This window comes from Euprymna scolopes, chromosome 4 (genome assembly GCF_053919585.1).
Source record: "Euprymna scolopes isolate OS-2025 chromosome 4, ASM5391958v1, whole genome shotgun sequence".
NCBI lineage: Eukaryota > Metazoa > Mollusca > Cephalopoda > Sepiida > Sepiolidae > Euprymna > Euprymna scolopes.
The window spans coordinates 60,893,417-60,906,285 of NC_136485.1; the positions used below are offsets into that span (position 1 = coordinate 60,893,417).

The 12,869-nt window shown below is 31.7% G+C and overlaps 1 protein-coding gene across 1 annotated transcript; it reads left to right on the forward strand.

The window, feature by feature from the left end:
• The first annotated feature begins 3,354 nt into the window (after nt 1-3,354).
• LOC145267781 (uncharacterized) lies at nt 3,355-12,657 on the forward strand. The gene is made up of 2 exons (XM_080123325.1): nt 3,355-3,605; nt 11,900-12,657. Exons 1-2 carry the CDS (start codon nt 3,555-3,557, stop codon nt 12,302-12,304), a joined length of 456 nt encoding a protein of 151 aa, XP_079979451.1. The 5' UTR covers nt 3,355-3,554; the 3' UTR covers nt 12,305-12,657.
• The last annotated feature ends 212 nt before the right edge of the window (nt 12,658-12,869 follow it).

Sequence of the window (12,869 nt, forward strand, 5' to 3'; positions counted from 1 at the left end):
CCAGGTTCGCAGAACCAAACAGGTAAGGTAGTACCGGTAGAAGAGCGCCTTTCAAATTTGAACAATCGTTTGTGGGAAGTTGCATTCGTACTAGTGCATAGTAAGGAGCAAATAGAATTTCAAACATCAGACAGAACATCCTGCCAAGCACTAAGAAGTAGCTGTTTAGATTTCAGAGTCAATAATATTGTGTGCCAAATAACACCATAGCTTGTAGGTTCTTGATTTTTGACAAAGTACAGGTTCTCATAGAAAGGTCTTATGCTATAATTTGTCCTTGGGGCAGCGTTGGTGGAGGCTGTGTCTATTGGTTCTAGATGGTGGTGATGTAGTCATACTATGTACATATTTTTGCTTCAGAAATAGTACTACTTCATCCACCAAAGTACCCAATTCGTATTCAGAGACAGTTGTAACTGCTGCTATAACTGGAGTTATTTCAATAAGCAGCGCCTATATAAATTCGTGCCACACAAGTTCTTCTCCAACACCTATTTTACTAGCCATTGCCATTAGTTCCTGTAAATTGACGGGGTTTCTTGTCATAGTTCTGCCACAAATGAGTTTGTTGAACAACTTGAGCTTTGATTGTTCATGCATGTTTACTACGGCTTCCTTCAGCTCTTCATAGCTCTTTGAGTTAATGATTGTGGTGGGCAGATTTGAGAAGTCCGGAGGGAGGTTTGAGAGAACATGGTAGAATTTTGTGGTTTCAGATATATTCTTCAACTCAAACTGACCCTCACATATAGTGAACCACACATCAACAGCAGTATGCATAAACCTTGGGATTTTTACCGACATCGACTACACAGTATTCTCCATTATAGATTTTGGTAGGAGAAACGTTAATGGATAGTAGAAATATTATTTCAGATTTTTTTAGGGGGGGGGGGGTAAATAAAAGTTTTTGTTTTTGTAATTAACTTTTTAGTCACTCGAATTGTTTGAAGAGAAACATGGAATTGATTTTAAAGCAGGTCAGAAACGTCAGAAGGCCACCATGTATAGCTTCATTTGTGTATTACAGCATAAAAAAGCATAAATAGAAACTCCATTTAACACAAGACAAACTATGAACATTTAAGGTTTGAATAACTTTTATCATAAACAAAAGACTAGATTGAATTGAATGTTCCAAAAAAGTTCATTTTTATGTGTTGTCACCTTTCAAAATAATACAAAGTATGGCGTTGGAATAAACAGAAAAAGAAGAAATGTTCACAAAGAGCACTTATTCCTTGTTTCTTTTATTGGTTGAATAGTGGTCGCAAAGAGGAGTGTTTGTCAGCTTTTAACAGCAAAACCAGGTGACTTTTTACTTTATTGCACCTGTATCATGTTTTATTGGTGTCTGGTTTTCCTTCTCTCTCGATTACAAAAACCCTGGGTTTTTATTTCTTCTTACCGGTTCCCACAGACACATTGGTAGTGAAATTTTATTTTTATCACGCCCTCCTTTCATTGGCTAATTAATTTTTATTATTTTTCTCTTTTTGACTGGATAGGTGCGTAGTGATGTGTTTATACCCTTTGTCTCTGACAGGCGACGAGTAAACATCTGGTTAGAAGTTTATTACTTTTTTCATGAATCGCCCTTCCACACACACACACACACACACACACACACACACATACATGCATACATACATACATACTAGCAAGGAGACCCGACATGGTCCAGGATTCAATGATGATCAAGGAATGTTTCATAATCCTATAATTTTATTGTCATGAAAATCAATGAAATCGCCCATTTTTCAATCAAATCGATTGATTGCCTGCTCTAGTTGGAAACCCATCACAGTGCACTGGAAGGAAGCTTCACATGCCTTTATGCAATGACTTAGTTCACAATACATTGTATTCTACATTGTATTGTTGATTTTATAAAATTATTTTTTATATAATGGCCTGAATTAAAGTTTAAAATGCAAAAGTCAAGTATCATAGTTGTGCTTTAAACAGAAATATTCATTTCAAACATGCCCTTCATATCAAAGAATCTACTATTGGTTTTATATGCCGAGCATTTTGGCTTGTGTGGCTTTTCAAATGCATTTGTAATGGTAGGCTATATAAGGTGTTAAGTTTAGTCAAAATTACTGATTATCGATTATTGATATTTATTGATTATTGATACTTATCGATTATTGATACTTATCGATTATTGATACTTATCGAATCCATTCTGATACAAAACCCATCTAAGAACACTGACTGATACATACAGTACATTTGTGTAAAATTTCATAAAAATCGACCCACCTATTGACTACGTTTTACTGTTTATGTCTCACTTTTTTTTTATATTGTACTAGTGCACTTATTGATCCGTGCTGAAATAACGTTATTATTTAAAAAGCCATTCTTAACATGGGGAGGGTGTTTTCTCTACTTTAACCTTACAATTGAATAAAAAAACATTAAACTTTAATTAAGCTTAGAAATACGATTTAAAATATAACGCGGATCAGCGGAAGTGCACTAGCACCCATTTTTTTTATTAATAAATGTTTAGTAATTATTTTTCTTTTAATATTCATAAACAGTAAAAACGTCGTCATTTAAAAAGAAAATGCTATTAAAAAAGAAAAGAAAAAGTCGATAAAAGTGACACATAAACAGTAAAAAAAGTCGATAAAAGTAATTAAAAGTGAGATATTATTAATAAATGTGTAGTAATGTCTTTTATTTCAATATTCATAAACAGTAAAACAAAGTCGATAAAAATTCATGATCGTTTAGTTACTATGGCAACTAAGGGAGACGTTAGTGTTTTTTTAGGGTGTTCGGCAGGGAACTCTAATCGCGACCAGTACCGTAAAATCTTTTTTATTTTGTTTCAACACGAAGCTTGATGCTTGTAACCATGTTCAAATTTGTTTCGAAGAATTGTATAAAATTTCTTTAAATTTGAACTATTCCAGTGGGATTCGAGGTTGATTTGTTAATTTGCGCATGGCTAAATGTCTGTGAAGAATTGTTTTGCTGACGACGTTTGACTTTTTAAATATTCTCTTAATGCAAGAAGGTTGCTTTATTGCCACGGATATTTACACCACTCGCGTTAATGTCGCTATGACAATTTCCGTTACCTCTGCCAGGAGGGGAGTTGGCCCCAATGCCAAGGTAACCGAGTTCCTCTTAAGGGCACATAACTCAGATAATATGTTAACACATATGTAAAGTCATTTTTTTTTCTTTTTCTTTTTAATTGTTCAAGAAACATTCTTACTTCAAAAGAGATAACGACGTTGCATAAAACATACTGTATGCAAAATTTATTGATTATAAAAATGTTACAAATTCATATGGGCCTTTTTTAACGTAAGGAACTGTATAACGTCTTACACCGTTCGGTGATATTTTCCTCACAATTTTTTCGTTTTTGTAATATTAACCTGAACATAGTTTTACTTTTTCATTAATTTTCCCATTTTCTGCACTCCTTTTCAAGTAGGACGCTTTTTTCTCCAGCAACAGATTGAAGGAAGAAAATCGAAATTGTTTATCTTCTGTGGAAAAAAAAATAATTTGAATTTGAATCAAAAATGAATCAATTAATTTTTCCGACGTTGATGTTTTCATCTAAAATAAAACTGGTAAGTGTGGAAAAATATGGATTTATTTAGATTTTAAAGTCGTATGTGATCATACAAGACTTAGTATCGCCCAGAATAATTACAGTTAAGGTTAGGATGATCGGGTTTCACTATACACATAGATTCGAAAAAGTAAAAAAAAAACAAACAAATATATAACAAATAAATTTGTATCGAATCAAGATAAGTTACTTTTCTACCTAAGTGGATAGTTTTTTAGAGTTTTTATTTAACGTAACATGTTTATTCAGCTTGAGAAACATACAGTATTTACCGATGTATTTGAAAATTAAAAATGGCGCCGGGCTTTGTGGAACACGATAAGTTTGGGAAAATGAGATAAAAATAAAAAATTATACAAAATACTGTTAGAAACTCGTTTAATATAAGCTACCATGACATGTTTTTTCACAACTTTTTTCGAATCTATGTGTATAGTAATACAAACCCAGATGATCCCAAAAACTGCCTGTTGGGGGTAGTTTAACAACTTATTTCATAATACCATAAGAAGTCTTTCTTGAAGAGGTTAGCTTCTGTTGAGGCAGACATTTTTTTTGTTTTTGTTTTGTTTTGTTTTTATTTTTCACGCGTCGGTTTGGTTAGTGCTATTGTTAATTGTTATTAAATAGTGAAAACGATATTTGATGCTTTTCTCTACGTACCGGCAAAAATGATCGAAAAACAGACCCCCTCCCCACGCTTCTTAAAAGATGGTTATCATAATTTTTTTTTTTAGTATACGACTAAATTTTGATTGTGTTTGAAAGATAAGAAAAAGTTATTCTCTAAAAGGAAAAAAATGTATATACAATTATTTTTGTTTTTAATTACAGTGACAAATGGTCATTTGAATTTTGGGTAAAAGTGCAGCATCTTTCCACCCTCCAAAAATCCTTTAAAATTAACATTATTATGGGTTTTCGGGGGTGCTGAAATCGAAAATAACATTTAAAATTCCAGGAAACAAGTAGTTTCCTAGATATGAAGAAATTATGGTTTCGAAAAGTGGAGCATCACTTTTTTATATACATTTAATGTAAAATAAGCACCTACTATGACCTCCTATTTTTTGGGGGGAGGAGGGGGTCAAGTAAAATGGGTAATTGTTGTCTGGTAGGCCAACACAAATCTATTCTTCCATAGTCATGAGCCCCTGCAGAGGCACAGGCCATCCACAACTTTGTAGATGCTTTTGTAGCGAGGAGTTCTTTTTTCGGGGTGAGGGTGCTGGCCCCAGGCCCAATCTTCCCAGAAGGTACATATAGAACCTAGCCTTCCCAAATGGTCACCATCTAGTACTGGCCAGATTCAACTTCAGTGATCTGGTGAGAACTGGTGTGTCAACATGATTGTGCAGTATAGACCAACACAAAACCTACCTTAACTTACGTACTAGTTTTTAAGTGTGCTGAAAACGAATATTGCATTAAAATTTTCCGCAATGTAATTCTTTATTTTATGAGTCGTAGCCACTTGTGGTAAAAATATGCATGCTTATAACAAAGACTTACATTGCTTAATATCCGGAAAACTACTTATTTGCAGAAAATTTAAATGATATTCGTTTTTAACACACCTGAAAACCCCTTGAAAACAAGTTTTTTTAAGGTAAGTTTTGTGTTGCTCTACCAGGCCACAGTTACCAAATAAACACCCACCCTACAAAAATTACCAGACCCCCACCTCCAAAAATAGGTGGCCATAAATTGGGAGCTCATTTTACGTTAAATTAATATCAGAAAAGTGATCCCTCACTTTTGAAACTATAATTTCTTTATATCTTGGAAACTACTTGTTTCTTGGAATTTTAAACGTTATTTTCATTTTCAGCACCCCCGAAAACCTATAATGGTGGTAATTTTAAAGGATTTTTTTGAGGGTGGAAAGATGCTGTAAAAGTTTTACCAATTTTTGTTGAAAAATTCGCTCTGGAATTTCCACAGGTCTCGTTAGTTTATATTACAGTTACATCATTTTACATATAATGGGGTAATTCTGTGGTACGCATTGCATGTACCTAATGTATATACTTTTTTAATTAAAAATGATATAATTATCCCCAAAAGTAGATAGTTAAAAAAAAACATTGAAAATCATTTGTAAACACAAAATACCCATTGATTTTCTAAACGTGTTAATCGTGTGAAGGTAATACTTTTGTTTAAATTAATTTAATTTAGTTGTAATAAAAATTTAATTAGAATACTGTATATTTTGGCATATAAGTAGGTATCCCAAACCAAAATTTTATTTTTATCATATCTAAAAAAAAGTAATGTGGGCATGTAGATTTTTGTAAACCATTTACAAAAATACCAAATTTATTTTGGTAGATCAATTAGCCATCAAGTTATGATCAAAGTTTGTCGGAAAGTTGAAATTTGCTATCGTGGCCGAGAAGCCAAATTTCATAGTCTATAACTAAAAATGTAAGCTACTAACAAGTGAAAAATCCTTATAAATGTAATGTCATCTTGTAGTAGATGAAAATTAATACAAATTTAGGCTATAAATATTAGATGAAAACAACTTAAACACTAGGCAAAATCCCTCTATCAACGCGAAAACAGTGAAAATATGACACGGAAATGCAACTTTAACTGTTCATATCAATTTCATTTTAATAGCTAATGTATTGAATCTTCTTAGTATGATTCAAAACACATTAGAGATTAAGATAATTCTTTCTTTTAATTATAAATTGATAAAACCACTCGATTGTAGACCATGTAAAAGCAGTCAAACAGGCAATTTTGTAAAAAGGGCAAAAAAGGTAAAAAAAATGAGTCAAAAGTATACGTTACTGAAATTGCTATAAAACTGTAACCATTGGTGGTAGAAGCTTGAAACTTTGCAACTTTACTAATTTTTGGATGAGGAATTCAAAAGAATGGTTGCCTTGTTTCTAATAACAAAACTTTTTGCCACAGAAATACTTTTACTTTGGGAAATTTAAACTCGCCAAAAAAGCACCGACGACAATAATATTTAGAAATTTTTTATACAAAAAAAAAGGCACAAATCATTTTTTTTAAACATTGAAAAACTTTCAACTTAAAAAAACGAGTAAGAAAGATATTTTAGGTCTTACTACAATTCCTTTCTTATCGATCTTCTCTCAGAATTCTTTCATAGGCTTCTGCTATGGTAGATATCTCAGGAACCCTCCAAATCCTACCATCACTTGAAACTGGCATTGCCTCAAAATCCCATCTGTAGACAAATGCTGACTCTACTTGTGCAATGTCCTCTGATAAAGGCCATCGAAAATAATCTTTTCTACTTTTTGTTTGCATTAAAAATTTTACTACAGCGCTGGATGCAGATATAATATCAATGACTTCGCCAATGTAAAAGTTGGTGTCATAGTAGACAGCTACCCATTGTCCTTGATGTTGATAACTGAAGATATCCTGAGATGGATCTTCATCACAACTGCAGGAGTTATCTGAATGTTCAGCAGATTCACTTAGGGAAGACATTTTTTGTTGCTTTGGTGGAGGTGGAGATGAATCAATTGGATTTCTTTTCAAGTAGTCAGAGAGAGCAGCTTCCAGTTGAACTTTATTTCCACTGGTGTTGATTTTGACACCTAAAACAACCTTGAGGTATCTCAATTGGTCTTTGAGTGCTTCCAAACCACTTTCTGAAATTTTTTTTATCTGTTTATCAGACTTCACTGGACCACCATGCTTAATAACAGAGTTCATAATTCTCTCTTTCTCAGCAGCAGCTTGACGTTCTTTTTCCTTCTTTAATCTTTCATTTTGTGCAATTTTTTCTTGGACACGAAGTTTCACAAGGGCTTCTTGTTGTGCATGTTTTTGTCGCAAATGTTTTGCATGTTTTCTGGAGATGCTCAGAATGGATTGCCTCTTTGTTGATATTACTTCGAACCAAGCTGTTGTCCGATTGCGCTTAAGCATATTTGAAGATGATCGATTATGTAGTGATGCATGTCGTTTTGTTTGCATGCTAAAATCTAAATCTCTAAAGGCATGCTCACCTGACAGATTTGTTAAAGGGCAGCTCTTCAAGGCATCTCTCGTCTCCTGATCTACATCTTTTCCAAAAGCACCTCCTTCTAAAAAGTCATGCAACTGGTGCTTAGTGCCAATGAGGAACTTACTATCTTGCGCAAACATTCTAAAACAAGTTCAGGGGCTGTGAGACTAATACAGAGAGACACATTGCCTTCCTCAAAGAATTCACCATTAAATACACCTTTACAGTCAGATTTTAATAACAACTGGGGATTGTTGATCCAGCATTCTAAACTTAGAGCCATTTTCTTGATATAGTGATGGAAGTCAACATACTGAACAGTGCTGTTAACAAGTTTCCAGAAAGGTTTGGTCAAATGTTCAGCAAACCAACTGCAGCAAGTAGGGAATGTAGTCTCTCATCAGAAATGTCAGCGAAAACACTCTGTAATTTCATATTGCAAACACATAAAAATAATTTTATGTGCTCTTTATGGTGATATATTGCCAGGGCATTTTCAAATAGAGAATTAAACCTATTTGCCCGATAACTTGTGATTTGAGATTGGTACCCTTCTTTGCTGCAGGATGCCAGCCATTCTGTCCTGCAACCACTTTTATTGTTTATGAGTGTATGTACGGGTGACGACAAAAAAAAAAAAAAAGTAATATGTGTTCTGTCACAATTTCTGTTAATGCTGACATAAGTTTTTATGTAATTATTTTAAAATTTTAGAACAAAATAATTTAATATATTTGCTAATATATAGCCTTGGAACTGAGTTTTTATATTTAGTCAGTTTTTTTCTACAAAGCGTAAATGTTGACATGTTTTACGAATCCAAAACAAAGAAACAAAAAAATTAGTAAATAAATAATGCTTATTTTAAGTAATTTATTTTAAATAATTTTTTTTTAATTTTCTTTTTGTTTTCATAATTAAAAAAACTTATGTTTCTGAACAATAACAAAAACATATACTTCGTCATAAGTCACTAGCCGAACGTTTTGTTTATGGAATTTAATTAAAATAATTTAACAATGCTAAAGTTTATCCAACCGAAAAAAATAAAAGTTTCCGTCAGTCCCACACAACTAAAAATGTTTTGTACACGATTTTATTAATTAATTTAATTAAAATAATTTAACAATGCTGAAGTTTATTCAACCGTAACCGAAGGAGAAAGCGATGAAAGAACATATGAAAGTTTGAAAAAAGCTATAGAAAATAAACTGGCATTTTTTAAATTGTAAATTTTCATTTTTTTTAATGACGTTCTAAAAATATTAATTAAAAAAATATCTTTCTATAACTTTTAAATAATGAAGAAAAAACAAACTCACCTAAGAACTTTGGTAAGTCCATAGTGAAACGAGTTGTTTGTTTATGTTTTTCCGTTCAGTCAGTCAGTACGTTGTGCTGCTGTGTGGCTACTGGCTAGCTGACACTTGATAATTGGTCTCTCTGGCATTAAGTTGAAAATCTCTGTAGGTACCCTAACTTTTATTAGTGTGCGCTCCTTGATTTATGGGGCCATAAACATGACAACAACTGATTATTAAAGAGGAGATATTCCTCTACAAAACGATGCCTTTTTCGGAATTCTTACTATAAAATTTCTTTCATGTTTCTTTCACTGAAGTTTTCAAGTTGGATTTTTTTTTAGAAAAATCACTTATAACCTTTTAATAACCTCACCATGTTATTAAGTGACCTTTTTCTTTAAAATGATACCATTTTTATATACTTAGAGACTCACAATATGAAGCGCAACAAATTTGAAAAACATCAACATTTTTTTTGTGTAAAAAATAAAGCGACATTTACCAAAATTAGAGGCATAACTTGAAAAATCCTGAAAAAAAAAACTATTAAAGACACAAGAAAAAGAATTATATATCTATAAGGACAAAAAATTAAATTTTATTTAAATCAAAACCATATCAAAATAACCCAAAAAACAAACGAGATATCGCAAGTTGAAGTTAAGGGAAATTTTACTTTATTTACTAGTTTTCGCACCTAAACTAGGCCAGTTTGGGATACCTTATATAAGGCAACCATCAGATAAAACGAGGTAAAAAATTGGAGCTAATTTTCATAAATTTATCATATATATATATATATGACTATTATATCGGTTGTATAAGACAACCCCCACCTTTTAAAGATGATTTTAATACGACAAAATATACAGTATTTTTTAATATACACAAATAAGAATTTATTTTTCTCTAAAAAGATTCATATTTAACTTGGTCTGAGTTTTTATTCACTAATATTCTAAAATTATCGATGAACTCTGTTTACCAATGTTTCTCTGTCAACTTTGAACTGAATATTTTGTAAAATGTTGTTCAAAAAGTCAATTTTCACATATATTATATTACTCGATTTATCCTTAAATTTTATTATTCATTCAAAATATAAGCTAAAACAATTCTTTATTAATGATTAAATAGTTAAAATTTTAAAGAAAATGATTATTTACTAATGAAAATTAGAAACTTTTCATTTTATTTTTTTAATGTTCTATCCCAACCCCCTATATTTCCTCAAATTAATCGTTAGCAGAAATTATCCTATTATTTAAGTTATTTTTCTCTTAGTGGTCTTGAATCTCAATTTTATAGATTATAAAAACAATTTTCTACACTGATGTTTACATGTTCATGTGTACAAAGGAAATATTACAATATTGCATTTAAAATTTCTCCAGAAAATGTTGTCATTAAAATCGCATGAAATATTTTTTGCAATTTTTTTTTTTTTTTTTTGTGTGAAAATATTGATTAAATGATAATATTAGTTGAAGAAACTAATTTTTCAAGTCATATTGATTTTATTAATATGGACTTTAGAGGCTTTTTTCATAATATGTTTGAAATATTTAAACATTGCTAACATCTACAATGCTTTATTTTCATAAAAACAAAAGTAAATCTATACGTTTTTTTTATACTTAAAGTTATGACTTTGGTGTTTTTTGTTTATACAAAACAATAAATTTTCACTAAGATGTGAAGAAAAATAATAGGTTCTTTACATTCTGGGATCGGTTATTAATAAATACTGAAAATTTCATTAAAATTAGTTAATTTCTTGTGAATTTTAAATGAAAGGAGTGGTCACAATGTTTATACATTTTGGAGATCGGCCATTCATTTTGAATGTACCTACCTCGAATATGTACTATTGCAGTTGTGACTAGTCATGAAAATGCAGAATCATTTCTGATTTTTACCGAGTCCAAAGACAGATAATTCAAATAAAAAGGCATGATTACATATCAACAGACGATTATTTTTCAACTAATTAGTGTTACTTGTTCGTTTCTGATATTTCAATATTACTTATTTATTACATTAGTTAATACTAGCAAGGCGCCTGGCATTCCCTGGTTTTACACAAATTTGTCTGATTTCAGAAAAAAACAATCTTCACTATGTCGCTTCCGTCTATATCTTTGTCTTCTAATATTGCGCAAATATACCTTCTACAGAATTCATTCCTTATTTGCAAACTTTCCCCTCCCTCCCCCTCGTAAAAAAAAAAACTTATGCACTTCTGCAAATCCTAAAGTCAGGACAATGGAAGACGATTGGAAAACTTCTGGAACTTTTGCAAAAGTTTTTGGAAAATAAAACCATTAAATATGGTAATACAAAATTAAATGTATTTTTTAATGAACATGTCTAAAAAAACAGTTTCAGTAATAAATTAAAATTCCAAAATAAATTAAAACAACAAAAAACAATTTCTAAATGAATGAAAATTTATAAATAATTAAAAACAGTCCCTAGTAAGAAAATGTGTGAATTTATTATTTTTTTGAACAAGCATAATAAAATTGTGAATATAGTTTCTGCTCCACAGATACATGTCTGAGAAAGAAATTAATTTGCGAGCCTGAAAAAAAAAATCAATAATACTTTACTGTTCTAAAGTAAGATAATACATATAATCCAAATTTTGAACTTTTCAAAGAAGTTCTTGGAAAAGTTCAGTAAATTTTGTAATTGTCTCCACTTGCCCCAAATCAAACTCTTTCAAAAATAAAAACTAAGAAAGCTAAAATGCAGAAGTGCTGAAACTTTTTTTTTTGCTTTCTGAGTGATTTTGCTCTTACTCTCACTCACACCTTTTGAGCACTACCAGAAGAAACCCCAGATGACCCTCATAAGCTATAGTGATTTTCTTCTGATTTTAATGCAGGATGATCTCCCCCTCTAAAAAAAAAAACGGGCCCCGTGTACACTTTATGTGATATCTCTATTATTTATTCACTGATTGCCCTTATTTTACAGGAAATGCCAGAACCAACGACCGTGAGTACACCAAGACCTCAGTGGGGGCTGGAACAAAGAATACACTGTGTTAAATTTTATTACAAGACAGGCTCGTTTAAAAAAACCCAGGACAGTTTCATGCGTCAGTTTGAATATGAAAAGGCTCCATCCAAAAGCAGAATTCAAAACTGGGTGGACCACTTTGAGAAATATGGGACCGTGGAGAACCTCAACGCTGCCAGAGAGAACCGCCCAAGCCACTCGGGACGTCCCAAGAAGCGAACAGCCGAGCTGGTCGAAAGAGTGAGAGAGTCTCTCCAGCAGGATCCGAAACTCTCTGTGCGTAAGCGAAGTCAGTACCTTGGTGTGTCCCGTGAGACTTGCAGGAGAGTGTTGGTGAATGATATAAGGGCTTACCCATAAATTCTTGTTTCTAGCTACTGGAAATAAAAATTAAACACAATTTTTTATAAAAGGTCTTAACGTTTTTAATAATAATAACTTTTGTTTTGCTAGAAACCAGATCATTCGATTAAACACTTCATTTGCATTTGGGATGAGTTACACATGGAAATGCTTTTATTATACTAAAGATATAAGGCAGAACAATACAAAGGTGTGACGGAGAGACTCAAACTGATGCAACTTAAGATATAATGGTGGAACCAGCTATAGCTATGCAGCTTCATTCTTATTGCTCTAATGCAATCCAATTTACTTTAACTTATTATGCTGAAGATGCTATATTTTAATAAATAAGTCGATTTTGATGCATATCAGTTTTTTTTTTTTTGTAATGTACTTCATGTAATTTTTTTCTTCATTTGCAGAAAAAATTAAAGATAAATAGATTCATCTAATTTTATTGTAGAAACATCGAAATTCATAAAATTTTACTGATGAGAAATTTGAATTTTGTGAGGTGAGCAAATCAGTAAATACTCCTGGAAAAACGTTTCTGAATTTTTGAGATGAGGATTGCTTATTC

Bases quoted from the DNA above. Each gene is read 5' to 3' on its own strand.
- LOC145267781 (XM_080123325.1), top strand. From the start codon at position 3,555: ATGAATCAATTAATTTTTCCGACGTTGATGTTTTCATCTAAAATAAAA. The intron at 3,606-11,899 runs GTAAGTGTGGAA...CTTATTTTACAG, and splicing joins TTTCATCTAAAATAAAACTG to GAAATGCCAGAACCAACGAC.